The sequence below is a fragment of the Rhinatrema bivittatum genome, chromosome 1, assembly GCF_901001135.1.
Source record: "Rhinatrema bivittatum chromosome 1, aRhiBiv1.1, whole genome shotgun sequence".
NCBI classification, from domain to species: Eukaryota; Metazoa; Chordata; class Amphibia; order Gymnophiona; family Rhinatrematidae; genus Rhinatrema; species Rhinatrema bivittatum.
The window spans coordinates 787,969,387-787,984,331 of record NC_042615.1 but is presented as its reverse complement, the minus strand read 5'-3'; the positions used below and the strand labels follow the sequence as shown (position 1 = coordinate 787,984,331).

At 43.9% G+C, this 14,945-nt stretch overlaps 1 protein-coding gene across 1 annotated transcript in view; it reads right to left on the bottom strand.

Moving 5' to 3' along the window:
* Positions 1-14,945, bottom strand: part of LOXHD1 (lipoxygenase homology domains 1) — a 557,082-nt gene that overhangs the window by 530,004 nt on the left and 12,133 nt on the right. Inside the window, exon 2 of the mRNA XM_029580624.1 lies at positions 1,801-2,043. Coding sequence (XP_029436484.1) covers positions 1,801-1,945 — 145 coding nt within the window. The 5' untranslated portion in view covers positions 1,946-2,043. The remainder of the gene's footprint in view (positions 1-1,800; positions 2,044-14,945) is intronic.

The window sequence follows — 14,945 nt, the reverse complement described above, 5'->3', positions numbered from 1 at the left end:
TCTGGTTGATCTGGAGAGTGGAAGACCTGACCTGAGAACTGAACCTGTGTAAATGCCGTGAGACACACTTTGCCAGTCTGATTATTGCTTAAACAAGAACGCCATGAGGGCTGAATACTGTGTGATACCCTTTAGGAGTCTGACTGTTGGGCAAGGATTCAATATTTTTCACCGGTTGGATTTTCACTTGCAGTAGCTATGAAGATAATACGCCTGTCAGTGCCCAATGTGGATATCTTGGCCCTTGAGAAAGAAGGACTGTTATCATCCCTATGGTGGAGGGGAACTTAATGAAGGACTTTAGGGTGATTCGTGCAAAAGTTTTGTTGTTGTTTAGATTTTGGCTGGGTGCTCATGAGAGTTCTTGTGGGTCTGTATGGATTGTATTCTGTATAAATTGGGGTAGATTTTAAAAGGTGCACGACGCGTGCGCGTCCATGTGCGTGCAGTTCCCGGCATGCGCACATGGACTCGCAGATTTTATAACATGTGCACGCTGGCGCATAACTACCAGCATTTTGCGCACTTGGCCATTTTAAAATTCGGCCGATTGGGGTTTTTTGTATGATTTAATGATTTGTATAATATTTTTTGTGTGATGTTTGTTTGTCTCTCTTGTTTTGTGTTGGCTGGGGCCATATATGTTTACCAGCCGTATGAGGTTTTGTGTGTTGGTTGAAATTTGTATGTGAAAGTATACATGAATTTGATATTTAAAATGAGTTTTTGTTTTTCATATGGTTTATAAGTTATTTCCTGCATGCCCCTTGATTTAGAGGTCATCCTTAAAACCCGATTGGGTGAAGAGCCACCAGGACAGGTTTGGGAATGCTGGTATGCACCTTTTATTCTGGCTACACATTCTATTTAAAAATGCTATTTCCCTGCTTCCACCCTCCAGCTGTTTGTACCATACTTATAGCTAGCTTGATCAGGTGGTTCCAGGAGGACAAGTTGAGCTAGTCCTAGTTTTCGTTCTGATTTCCCAATCGAAGGACTACATCTCCATGCATGCAATGGGGTAAAGATAGGCATGGCCCAGTTCATTCCAATGAACATAAAGCCTTTTGCTCACCCTGCTTAAATCAGTGGTATTCACTTCCAGTCCTTGAGGGCCACAAACAGATCAGGTTTTCAGGATATCCCTAATGAATATGCATGAGGTAGATTTACATGCATACTACCTCAAATGTATGCAGGTCTTCTGGATGCCTATTCATTAATTATTTGGACTTCTTACCCACTTTTTTGAATAGGAAATTCACCCAAGGCGGTGAACACAGTAAGGGCAGCACCTCTCATGCAAATCTTTAATGTGACTGTGAGCAGCAAACACTGCCATCCCAAAGGAGGTCAGCCTTGAATTCAGGCTATGATTATGGTGTTTGTGAGGGAAGGGGGCATTAGGGATATCCTGAAAACCCAACCCACTTGTGGCCCTCGAGGACTGGAAGTGAAGGCCATGCCTTATGTGAGTCAGTGTGCTGCCTGCACCAGGAGGGTCTCTGAAGGCCAGCACTATAGTACCCCTATTTACTTCAATTCATAATGATGGGACTGCATGCAGCTAAAACCAAAGCCTTTCAAACAATTTAAGCACTAATATTACAACACTGAAGTAAAAATCAGAACACAAATGGAGGGGCCCTTGATGCTTTCACTTCCAACTGTATTGTTTCTGTGGCTGGAAACACCGCATCAACATTGGAGCATTTCATTAGTTCACAGAAGGAGTAATGTCACAGTGCTTCTACTTAACAATCACAGGGTAGGAGGCTGATTTTTTCTGAGGACACTTACCAGTGGAGGGACGAATGCGTGGCACAGTATTGGCTGGATAGGCATCTCTGGGTCTGATGGCTCCAAATGTGCCCTGTGAAGTCTGAGGCTGCAGAATACCAGTGACTGAAGGAGACGAGTTATAATACTGAATCTGTGTGGGCATTATCAGTCAGAAATATGACAGATAGGAAACGATGCAGTGAGCTCAATGAGCAGCAAGGAAAGGAGATCCAGCTTGCACTCCCAGTAACTCCCCAGCTCCTAGAAAATGCAAGCAGATACATTAGTAAACAATTAAGGCGCAGGCTACATTAGCCTGAATTAGCCCTCTCTGTTTCTTTTATTCTGACCCTCAGTGCATTCAAACAGATTCTCACCAAATATGGACCAATAGGGTCTATGTGCTAACCAGCTTTAAATCCAAAGCTTTAATCCCAATGTTGCATCAGGCTTCAATGTCCAATATGCAAAACTAATTATATGTATGTAACCAGGAGCCATGCTTGGGATATGTCATTAGTACAGATACTTAGGGGAGGATCCATGCAAATCTAGGCCCTCTCAAAGAGGGTGCTGGAATGGACGTCCCACTTCAGAAGTTTTGTAGGAGTTCTCTACTTAGAGCTTTGGGGGGGGAGGGGGCAGTATAATTTACAGTTCTGGAGGAAAGTTGTAGATTTTTGCCTCAGTTGTATTTAAACATAGAAATATGATGGCAGAAAAAGACCATATTGTCCATCTACTTTGCCCATCCACCCACTTAATTTAGCTTTAGAATTCCTATCACTTCCTTAGAGATCCCTGAAATTTATCCCATGCTTGCTTATTTTTGTTTCTACCACCTCCACTGGAAGGCTGTTCCACATGAAACCCAAAGGGAGAGAGGGTAAGGAACATGCTACCATTTAAGTGAAATGCAGTAGAGAAAAAAAAGAGGACAATGCAGCTATGTAACTTGAGCTGCCAGCCCAGGAAACCCAGAATGAGATTGAAAAGCTTGCCAGACCCCTTATTGTGAAGGTGCTTAAATGACCATTGAATAGATGAGTCAGAGATTCAGATAGGGAATTTGCATGTCACAGCCCCCTGGACTACTCTTGGTGACTTGCAGTGAAATATCACTTTAAATCGAAGAATAGAAAAATCCTAAATCACAGAACTATGACTGGAAAAGTCATACACTGGAGAATTCGGAATGAGAAAGGGATTTATGAGAAAAATGTACTGAAAAACAGTCCTAGGAAGCAGGCAGATTCTTACCTTGACTAACAAGGGGAGTCAGCCCCTTGGGTGCCCTGTTCTCAGACAACAGAAAAAAAAGTCCAGGCAGAATGAAAGCATGTGCACATATTCTCTTCTCATGGTCCTGCCTGGGTCTTGCCCTTTTGGCTGAAAGAAGGTGACCCATCCAGGCTGGGTAATAGCAAATGACTGGCCATGAGCTAGCAAAGCTAAAATCACTAAAAACTAAAACTGCAGAAGGCCTGAATCACTGAACACTAAACAAGCCATGTGCCTGGTGAAGCTGTAAACCCAAGCCAGGAAAAGCCCTCCTACCAAGGGAGAGGAACCAAAGGACAGTGGCAGATTTAGAGGTGGAGCAGTCCCCTGGGGTGTGGACCCCATGGCAGATCAAGCAGTCCCCCAGGAGGAAGGGGGACTGCTTGATCAGCAGCAGATTGGGAGGTGACCCTTAGAAGCAGATGATGTGGTCCCCCAGGAGGGTGTGGACTCCAACAGCAGATCAAGCTGTTCCCCAGTAGGAAGAGGACCCTAGCAGCAGATCATGAGTTGACCCTGGGTCCCTCTCGAGCAAGGGGACCCCAGCGGCAGATCAAGCAGTCCCCCAGGAGGGTGTAGACTCTAGCAGCAGATTGAGTGTCCCCCCAGGAGGTTATGGACCCCAGCAGATGATCGAGTGGACCATCAGGAGAAAGGGGACCCCAGTGGCAGGTCCAGCAATTGGCTTCTCTAGGAGAGTGTGGACCCCAGCAAGATTCCAGGAGGCAGACTTGGGTCCCCCAGGAGGGTGTGGACCCCAGCAACAGACTGGGAAACAGTTGGGTCCCTCAGGAAGGTTTGGACCCCAGTGACAGACCAGGCGGTAGAGTCAGGTCCCCAGGAGGGCGTGAACCCCTCCATTGGCATGGACCTTTCAGCAGAGCGAAAGTGGCACCAAGGCAGATCGCAGAGGTTTAGATATAATGGACCCCCTATACTAACAATGCCCACTAGCCCAGTGCATCTTTACACATGGGTGAGACTTGGAGAAAAAAGGGGGAGTCTAATAATAAAACTTGATTAAGCAGGAACTCAAGAAGTCCCTTGTGTTCTATATGGTGGTGTACTATGGGGGCCAACAACTCAAAATTTCCAAATTTAAATGTTCTTGCTCCCTTGCAGAAATGTATATAGTTATGTGGCCTGAGACTATTAACCCCAAGTAGATAAGCATGCTGTTTGAAATCCTGTTAGCGATGTACATTGACATGTAGAAATGTATATTCTTATATAGACTAATAAACCTGTAGATATTTGTACATACTGCCAGCCTTGTTCACAGCCCCATTTCTTTTACTGGGATGACAGGAAGGAAATCCCACCTACTAACACCTTCTTCCTCAGGTGGAGGCACCAGGCACCAAGAATGTGAGGACCAATGAGTCTGCCTTAAGAGGGGCTCCCACCAGGTTGGTCCCGGACCCAGGAATGCCCCATGAGGTAAGTGGTCAAGGGGGCATTACAATCATTTTTTGAGGCGCCGCTGGGATCAATTTGATTAATTTTGATTTTTCATACCGTGAATAGGACTAGCCGATTGGGGAAAAATGGATGCTAAGGATGTATTACTGTTAAAAAATTGGTGTAGAGGTGAAGGGGTTAACTTGTCATGGGCTATATTGGTGAATGATGTCCCTGAGGATATGGAGTCAGCTGCCATTGAGGATGCTCTAGAAGAACTCCAGGTGTTGGAGCAAGTAAAGGGTAGGGGGAGATTTTATGATGATGCACAGGGAAATGTGAAAGTTTTGTGTACTTGCCCTAGGGATTTAGATCCTAACAAACGATCCCTTACAGTTTTGCTGGGAGAATAGGTATCTGTTCCCTTAGTCACTATGGGGAGTAAAGTGTCTGTTCCCCTTAACCCCAGTGGGAGGGTGGATGTTCTATCCCCACCTGCTATTAGTTGGCATGGAAAAATTATATTCTCTTATTAAGAAGTTAGGTTAAAACTCTGCAGGATGTAGCAGGGATTCTACCACAAGCAGGACAGACAGCCTATTCCCCTGACACACTGATTGGTACCATGGGAAAGGTGCTAGAGAATTGCCTACAGCTCCATTATGATATCAGCCCATGTTGATCAGTGTGAACAGTACCATTTTGGATTTAGTGCCATGGCTGCCAAGAGGGAAATCAACTCTCTTCTGTTGACAAAGATTCAGGGAGCATCAAGGAAGCCATAAGTGTTGAACTGGTGGTAGGTGAAGATTTTTGTGGGTCAGGAAGGTCCATCTTGGTTCCGGTAAGGAGAGGGAGGGCATTCCAGGGGGCCTAGGAAGGGCAATCTTGATTCAGGGTTAAAGAGTCCTGGGAAGGACTGTCTTGGTTCTAGAGTAGGAAGGGGTGATCATGGAGGTCCAATTCCAGCCTGGAAGAAAGAGAGACTGCAGAGACCCATAACTGAGTTTATGGGGCAGGCCTGGTGATATGCATTAATACAAGAAAGTTAACTATTCTCCCTGAGTAGTTATGGCCCGGATTTTAGAAGCCCTAAGCGCATAAATGGCCTTATGTGCGCCAGACCTATTTGCCGCTGTGTCAGAAGATCGTGTGCCGGCAGGCTGCTGGCACGCACAACCTGCGCCTGTCCCGAGGCAGGCGCAACAGGTACGACAAAGGTTGAGGGGGGCATCTAGGTTAGGGCTAGGGGGTGGGTAGGTTAGGGGAAGGGAGGTTAGTTTAGGGGGTTGGGATGTTCCCTCCCAGGCCGCTCTCGAAATGGGAGTGGCCTGGGAGGGAACGGGGGAAGGCCGCGGGCGTCGGCGCATGCATGTTGCACTAATGTGCACCCCCTTGTGCACGCCGACCCCAGATTATATAACATGCGTGCACTGTCGCGTGCAAGTTATAAAATTGCGCGTCCATGTGTGCGCGCCAGGTAGCATGCGCACATGGACGCTCACGCGTAGGTCTTAAAATCTACCCCTATATTTCCTGTCTCAAGAGTCCTGCTTTAAGCATTTTAGCTATTAAATCTGTATTAATGAAAACATTATCACAATTTTTTTGGCAGGAGTTATGTTTATGTTTATTAAACTTTTTATTACAATTTGATTTCCTGCTCCATCAAAAAAAGCTCAGGGTGGGTTCATTTGAATATGTTACATTACCATGTGGAAACACTAATACACATGCAAATAACATCTGCATTAAAGCAGATTAACACATACTAAATACATGTGTTAATATTAATGCCCTAACATAGATCACTAAGGGGGTCATTTTCCAAAGGTATCGCACGCGAAAAGTCCCTTATCCTTATCGCCGCCAGTATCGCGCCCAATAGCACCGCCTTTCACGGTTCTGCGAACTTGGAAAATCCAGGCCTAAGTGACCACAAATTAGAAATAGAAACATGCAGACAAATGGAACTGGAGAACCATAGAAACGAAGACTCTGAATGCAGTGCAGCACCATAGACACAGACACAGAAATGCATTTCTTCTTCTACTATGTAAAATACAAAGATATAAAAGATGCACATTTCCCAAAGATGAACAGAGGAAACAGAAGACTTCCCAGAAAAGAATGAGCAGGAAAAAACCTGCATAATCATCACAGAAACAGTTTAAAAAACCCAGCAGCTGGAGCAGCAAAATGTATTCTATGAGCAGGCTAGAAATGTGATCAGACCACACACCTCAAATAAATGGGAAGCTGAAAGTACCCTGGATGCCATCCTGACTGTGAGGTCAACATTTTTAACTGGGTTTATCTGACCAAATCATCACTACCCATATGAAAATGTAACAGGGTGTCTCCCTTTCCAGTGCATGTAGCTTTCTAGTACCCTCACAGTGCTATAGTGTTTCCACTAGATCCAGACTAATAACAAAGACATTTTACCACTCGGAATGCCATATCATTAGGCCCTAACTTTACAGTTTTCTTTCCTTTGCAAAAGGTTTGATTGTACATCATTAATTCTTTTCAGGTATATAAACGTCTGTATCAAATCTCCCCCGTCTCGCCTCTCCACCAGGATATACATATTCAGCTCCTTCTGTCTCATCTCATGTCTTTTGATGCAGGCCCCCACACCATTTTGGCCGCCCTTCTCGGGACCGCCTCCATCCTGTCATTGTCCTTTCTGAGATACTGGCTCCAGAACTGAACACAGTACTCCAGGTGGGGCCTCACCAAGGACCTGTACAAGGGGATCATCTCCTCCTTTATCCTGCTGGTTTTGCCTCTCTCTGTGCAGCCCAGCATTACTCAAGTTTACTTAGGGAATAGCCACTACTATTAATTGCATCAGTAGCATGGGATCTTCTTAGTGTTTGGGTAATTGCCAGGTTCTTGTGGCCTGGTTTGGCCTCTGTTGGAAACAGGATGCTGGGCTTGATGGACCCTTGGTCTGACCCAGCATGGCATGTTCTTATGTTCTTATGTTCTGACCTTATCCATTGACTTATCACATTGCTTCGATGCTTTCAGATCATTAGATACTATCATCCTGAAGTCTCTTTCCCTATTCGTGCACATGAGCGTTCTGCCTCTCATCACATAGTGCTCCTTTGGATTTCTGCACCCCAAATGCATGACTTTGCAATTTAGACATTGAATCCCAGCTGCCAAACCTTTGGCCACTTCTTGAATGTTCTGAGATTACTTCTTATTCGCTCTACTCCTTCAGGTGTGTCTGCTGTGTTGCAGATCTTAATGTCATCTGTAAAAAGGCTAATTTTTCCTTCTAACCCTTTTGCCATGTTGTTCATCAAGATATTGAACAGAACTGCTCCCAGAACCAGTCCTTGAGGCATTCCACTTATGACTCTTCTCTCCTCAGCGCAGGGAGAGAGAGAGGCATCTTTGATGCCTCTCTCTCTCCTTCTCTATGCACATTCAAAACCCTGCTAAAGTGTGTCAGTTCTTCCTCTATAACATTGCTAAAATCTATCCCTTCCTTTCTGAGCATATTAGCAAAATGCTCACCCACTCTCTTATCACCTCCCACTTAGACCAATGCAATTTACTCTTTGTGGGCCTCCCACTGAACCATCTTTCCCTACTGCAATCTATTCAAAATTCAGCTGCACATCTTATCTATCTTCAGCATTTCTATGACCACATAACTCCTCTTCTCAAGTTGCTATGCTGGCTTCCTGTCCACTTCTGCATACAATTCACACTTCTCTTACCTATAAATGCATTCGCCCTGCAGCTCCTCATTACGATCTTCACTTCCCTCTCACTACTCCCTTTCTCATGAACTCTGTTTATCTAGCAAGTGGCTCATATCTATGCACTTCTCCACCACCAGTTCCTGACTCCATACGTTCATCCTTGCTGTCATATGCCTAGTATAAACTAACAATAACTGGGTAAATTACAGGTATTCTCTATACATGAATAATCATACAATATATACCTGTTTATATTTTTGAACAATATCTTACTTTATTACAAAAAAACATTTCCTTTATAAAAACATTAACATTACATATTTAATTATCACTCATACCTCATTCATTCACACAAATACAATACAATCAGTGATACATCTTTAAAACATACATCAAATAGCAGCTTTATTTCAATTAAATTAATTAAATTATTCCCATCTATACTATTGTTACAATGTTTCCCTTGTTATCCTATCATTTAAATTACTGTATTTCGGGATTACTCCCTTCTTCAAAAACTCAAAATGTTCCCACTTTTTTTTCTTCTCTTTCTTTTTTTTCTCTCTTTTTCTTTTCTTTACAAAACACTCCCTTCAACAACTCTCAATCCCTTCATTCTTCGAAACACTCCCGACAAGAAACTCCTGTTTCATCCAATGGTTTCCTCAGGGGATCCACTTCTCACTACTTTTGTTGTTTTCACATGCAGGGAACATCCGATCAATGTATCTCATCTATTACTTATTACACATGTAGGGAATATTCAATAGCACTTCTTAATTAGTCTGTCAATCTTCATTAACCTATTCTTATCAATACAAACATGACAAAATCAATTTCAATATTAAAAAATCTTTGTCCAAACTAAAATTTACTATTAAAACATTTTAATCATTTCAATACACAATTCTCCTAGTCACTTGAATCTCATCCACCAAATATCACCATATATCACATCACTCACCTCTGCTTATTCTACAACCGCTTCTTTGAGTATCTCAATTACCCTATAGAATCTTTCGCTGATTTTTCACCTCCCTTCTTTCATCATTCAGCCACAATCTTTTTCACAGTTGTATTCATTTACTCAAAAAACGCCGGCGCTACTATAAAAAAATCCCAACCACATATATTACCCTCAAAATACTCATCCACTGTCTTAAACATTCAAAACATTCAAAACATCCCATAAATATCAACTACCAACCTTCATGGTTTTATTTCGTCATTTCACCAAAGTTTCTTATGACCCCTGTTGGGGAAGAAGGAGTTAGTGGGTGGGATTTCCCTTCCTTCACTTCAGGAAAACAGATGGGACCATGAACAAGGCTGGTAGTATTACAAATATACACAAGTTTAATTGACTATATGATTACATACATTTCTACATGACTACAGGATCTCAAACAACACATTTATCTACTCATGGATATTAGTCTCAGATAATGTAACTAGATACATTTCTACAGGACAGCAAGACATTTAGCTATTTGGGGGGGGGGGATTAATGCCCACAGAATACCCCCATATAGAATAGGAGGGATCTCATTTGATCAAGTACCATTATCCTTTTTCCTTTACCCCAAGTCTCATACATGTGAAGCTCACCCATGTGGGTGAAGTCTCACCCATGCGGACTGTTGGGTATTGCTGGTCATGGGAGGTGATCCGCTGTGCCAAACTGCTGCTGTCATCTTCTCTGCTCCACTTCCTCTCTGCTCTACTGACAGGTCCATGCCTGGGGAAACTGTATCTACCTCCAGATCCACCACTGGGGGATCTAACTCTGCCTGCTGATCCACTGTTCAGATCCATATGCTCCAGAGACACTTGATTCTACCTCCAGATCCTTTGCTAAGGGACCCTGCTCTCCTGGGGAATCTGTCACCTCCCAATCTGACTCTGGGGCCTGCACCCTCCTGGGGTACCCAATGGCACCTCCAAAACTGTTGCTGGGGTCCTTTCCCTCCTGGAGAACATGACATCACCTCCTGAACAGTTGTTGGGGATGCACATCCTCCTGCAAGACCCAACATCACCTCCCGATCAGCTGCTGGTGTCCCAATCCTCCTGGGGGACTCAATGTCACCTTTTTATAGTCAATGTCTTTAAGTATTTTTGCCTCAGTGGTAAAGGACTCCTTTGCTCAGGTTCATAGCTCAACTAAACTAATAGCTTTCTCATGGTTTAGTGATTATGACTCTCACTGATTCCAGCTCAGTAAAGCCCATGATCAGGTATTTGCTTTTACCCAGCCTGAAGGGGCCACCTCCTCTCAACTACAAAGCTAAAACCCAGACAGGATTATTGAAAGTGAATAAGGGCAAGTTTTATCACCCTGCTTTTTTCTGCTCTGAGAACCAGGCACCCAAGGGTTCTGACCCTCTCTGTCATTCAGGGTGAGAATATACTTGCTCGACCTGTCTTTCAGTACATTTCCTGCACAAATCCCTTTTTCAATTCAGAATTCTGCAATTTAAGGCTTTTTCAGACAAAATTCTACAATTTAGAACTCTGCTATTATTTGTGAAATGATATTTCACTTTAAGTCAGTAGCAGTATTTGTGGTTGTCACATGCAAATCCCCTACCTGAATTCATCTTTTCAATGGTCATTTAATCACCTTCACAGTCTGAGAAACTTTTCAGTCCTGCTCTGGATTTCCCGGGCTCCATATCGTGTTACATTGCCTCTTTTTCTGCTGGAGTTGTCTTACATGGAAGCATGCTTTTCCTTTCTCCCCACTTAAATGTCTTCTTGTCCTCATCAAGTTGCCAGTCTCTTGCACGCACCTCTCCCCTTAGAGCAAAGTCTCAGGGCATCCCTTCATCTTTTTTTGGGTACTGGGCAGTCATTTGTGTGCTTGCTATTGTATGCCTAGAATACACTTCCAGAAGCTGTGCCTCCTGCTCCCTTTCTGTCCGTATTCAAATACAGTTTTTAAAACTTCACTTTTTAAAGCTGCTTTTAAATTCCAAGTACATCTCTAATGTAAATACGTTTCCTCAGACTCTTGTTTGTCATGTATGCTTGTCTTAACTAGATAGTAAGCTCCATGGAGCAGGGTCTGTCTCTTTCGTGTCTCTGCTCAGTGCTGATGTCTAGTAGTGCTTTATAAAGTATTAATAGTAGTAGTAGTAGTAGTAAGAAGGACTCATAACCCTTGTAATAGTTCTGAGACTTCTTTGACAGGGTCAACTTTACAGGGTTTCAAAGGCTATCATAAGTCAACCTTGTCGCGGTCCTCACAATCCTGCCTGCCCTTCTGAGCTCTCGGGGTGGCAGTGGATCCAGTTCTTAAGCCTCTGTACTTTCTGATTCTCTCTAGAGATGGATTTCAGCTTAGCACCTCTTTCCTCTTCTGGGTCCAGGGGCCCATCTCTCTCTTCTCACCTGTACCACCCTCAGTCCTATCATTATTCTGGGAGCCTTCTTGGATTTCTCTCGCCTGGACCTCTGTCTGCGGGAGCTGCCCAACCAAGTTCCCATCATGCACCTGTCTGGGGTACTTTGGGGGGGGGGGACTGAGAACCTTTTCAGCCACGCTGTGACTGTCCCACGCTGGCATATCAAGTTGCATTGCCTTTTTTTCTGCTTCAGTTCACTTAAATGGCAACACGCTCTTCCTTTGTGCCCGCCCCCGCCCGGGAGTGGGGCGGTTCACATGGGTGTCTTGTAACATCTGAGTTTAAAATAAGCTTAATTGCTTGCAGTGAAATGATTCAACTGCCTGGCTGCGACCTGAAGTCCTGATTGCAGAACAAAAACCAGAAAAGGGAGGGGGGAGGGGCAATGCAATTGAGCAACGTGATGCCCCTTTGGTGCTACACAATGGAGCAATCACTGCATCTGAACAGCACCCCCCACAGCTCCTGGATTACTGTTCACTATTAGAAAGAATTCGCAGTACCCGCTCTCGCTCTTAAATGCCAGTTCTTTTACAAAGCACGCTCTCCACTGGTGAGCTCTCTTTGTGACCTTGGGCAAGTCACTTTACCCTCCATTGCCTCAGGTACAAAACTTAGTTTGTAAGCCCTCTGGGGATAGGGAAATACCTACAGTACCTGAATGTAAACCGATGTGATATCTCAGATCGAATGTCGGTATATAAAAATAATAAATGAATAAATAAATAAATAAATATGTTAGCATGTACACCCGTGTTTGAGTTGCTGAGCAGGAAGAATACCTGCGCGATGTCTTCTCCTCCTCATTAGCTTTGTTTACGAGGAGACGCACCCGCGCACGGCCCAGGCCCATTTCACACCTGCTCCTCTCCGAAGATGTTCGTAAACCGGGAGACTACCGTTCAGACAAAAAGCTGCTTTTTTGACACCGCAGTTAAGCTGCTTTTTTGACACCACAGTTAAGAAATCCTTATTGTAACAGTGAGCACAAGTTTCTGAACGAGCTTTCCAGAGGCACAAAACAGGAAAAGCCTTTCTTTTTTAAGACCTAGCTCCTGATAAAGTGCGACAAATGACTCTCACTAGTCATTGTGCTGCATGTTTTCATCATGCATTCAAGACACGTGTTATTCCAGAGGTATTTATTTCCAGCTTGTCATACCCATTGCCTTTAAGTAGCCTTTTAAAGTATATCTGGGCTCACTGCTCAGTCAGTAGAAAATATAATGCATTCAGCTACGCATAAATACATACTTCAGTAACACGTCCAGGCCTAATTGTTTTAGGCTTCTATAATCAAATGGTCACGCTGATGGTTAAAGTGGACCGTGGGTGGAATATCACTCACTGTGAAAGTCAATCAGTCCTCTCTGTGTCAGTTTATATAACTCCTTTGTCAGACTATAAAATAACTAGAACATGTTTCTGAAGTGGTTCCCACCTGAGCTGACTTTATTTCCATGAGCAACTCATATGCAGCCTGCATTTCTCAGTAAACAGTCAGTGAACACCATGCTAGAAATCTGTGTATTTATTTATTTATTTATAGTTTTTTATATACTGCGGCACGTAATGCACATCACCTCAGTTTACAGCAAATAGTAATTCAGCCACAGGCTTTACATAAGTGGAAAAAGCCAAACGCTTGTTTAACAGTTAACTAGGAATATAAATATCATATACATATGGGTAACAATGATAACTGAAATAATTAACTTAAAGTGTAAAGCAATGGAACCAGTGGTTTTCCAAGTTCAATAGGATAACTTAGCATAAGCTGCACCAGTCTCTCAGTCCTCCCACAGGAACATCAGAGAACTTCCAGCAGTGAGCTGAATACCTGTTACCATGAAAAGCCACTCCAGAATTCATATTCAGTCCCTATTCGGACAGCAAAGTTAGCCGGATAAATTTATCCGGCTAACTTTGGAGGTATATTTAAAGTGCAGCCGCACAACTGAATGTAGCCAGCTAACTCTACCCGGCTACTCTGTGTGCATTGTCGGCCGTTCATTCATCACGCTTGCCCAGAAAAGGGCCATGGAAGGGAAATTTGGTCATGACCTTGAGCTGTCGGGAAAAGGATGGACAATCAAATGGCTGGGTCAAGGAGGCATGTCTTGGCACCAGCTATGGCCCATGCTGTAGTCAAGAAGAGTGAGCCCGACACCACCTGACCTGATCATCATACACCTTGGTGGCAATGACTTAGGCAAAGGCGTCGGCATCGCTCTGATGAACACGATCAGGGAAGACTTTAGCCACCTAGCCTCCTCATGGCCATCCGCAAAAATCTGCTGGTCCGAAATCATAACCCGACATAGCTTGATGTGCACCGGGTGGTGGGGAAGGTACCATGCCAAGTTTAATTGGCAGGAAGCAAGGCCATACAACTCCAGGGTGGTTATCATTTGCGACATGAATGAGTAGATGGACTTTGTGCAGAATTATATGCCCCGGATGGTGTACACTTGTTGAACTTGGGAAACGATCTGTTCCTGCAAGCTATACAGACATTATTCACCCATCTGATGAGAACATAAAAACATAAGAACATGCCATACTGGGTCAGACCAAGGGTCCATCAAGCCCAGCATCCTGTTTCCAATAGTGGCCAATCCAGGCCATAAGAACCTGGCAAGTACCCAAAAACTAAGTCTATTCCATGTTACCGTTGCTAGTAATAGCAGTGGCTATTTTCTAAGTCAACTTAATTAATAGCAGGTAATGGACTTCTCCTCCAAGAACTTATCCAATCCTTTTTTAAACACAGCTATACTAACTGCACGAACCACATCCTCTGGCAAAAAATTCCAGAGTTTAATTGTGCATTGAGTGAAAAAGAACTTTCTCCGATTAGTTTTAAATGTGCCACATGCTAACTTCATGGAGTGCCCCCTAGTCTTTCTATTATCCGAAAGAGTAAATAACTGATTCACATCTACCCGTTCTAGACCTCTCATGATCTTAAAGACCTCTATCATATCCCCCCTCAGCCATCTCTTCTCCAAGCTGAACAGCCCTAACCTCTTCAGCCTTTCCTCATAGGGGAGCTGTTCCATTCCCTTTATCATTTTGGTCGCCCTTCTCTGTACCTTCTCCATCGCAATTATATCTTTTTTGAGATGCAGCGACCAGAATTGTACATGGGGAGCCATAGCCATTGTTTGGAGAGTGCTGTCAGATGCAGGTGGAAAGGTACTTTCATGCCTACATGTGCCAGGCCCCTGTGGCAGCGGTGACCAAGTCCAGAATAGCATTTGTAAATGCAGAGGCATTAGAAGGAAGCTGGGAGGTGCCAATATGTACTTGAGAGGCCTAAGGGCCCTCACTCGTTTGACATGGA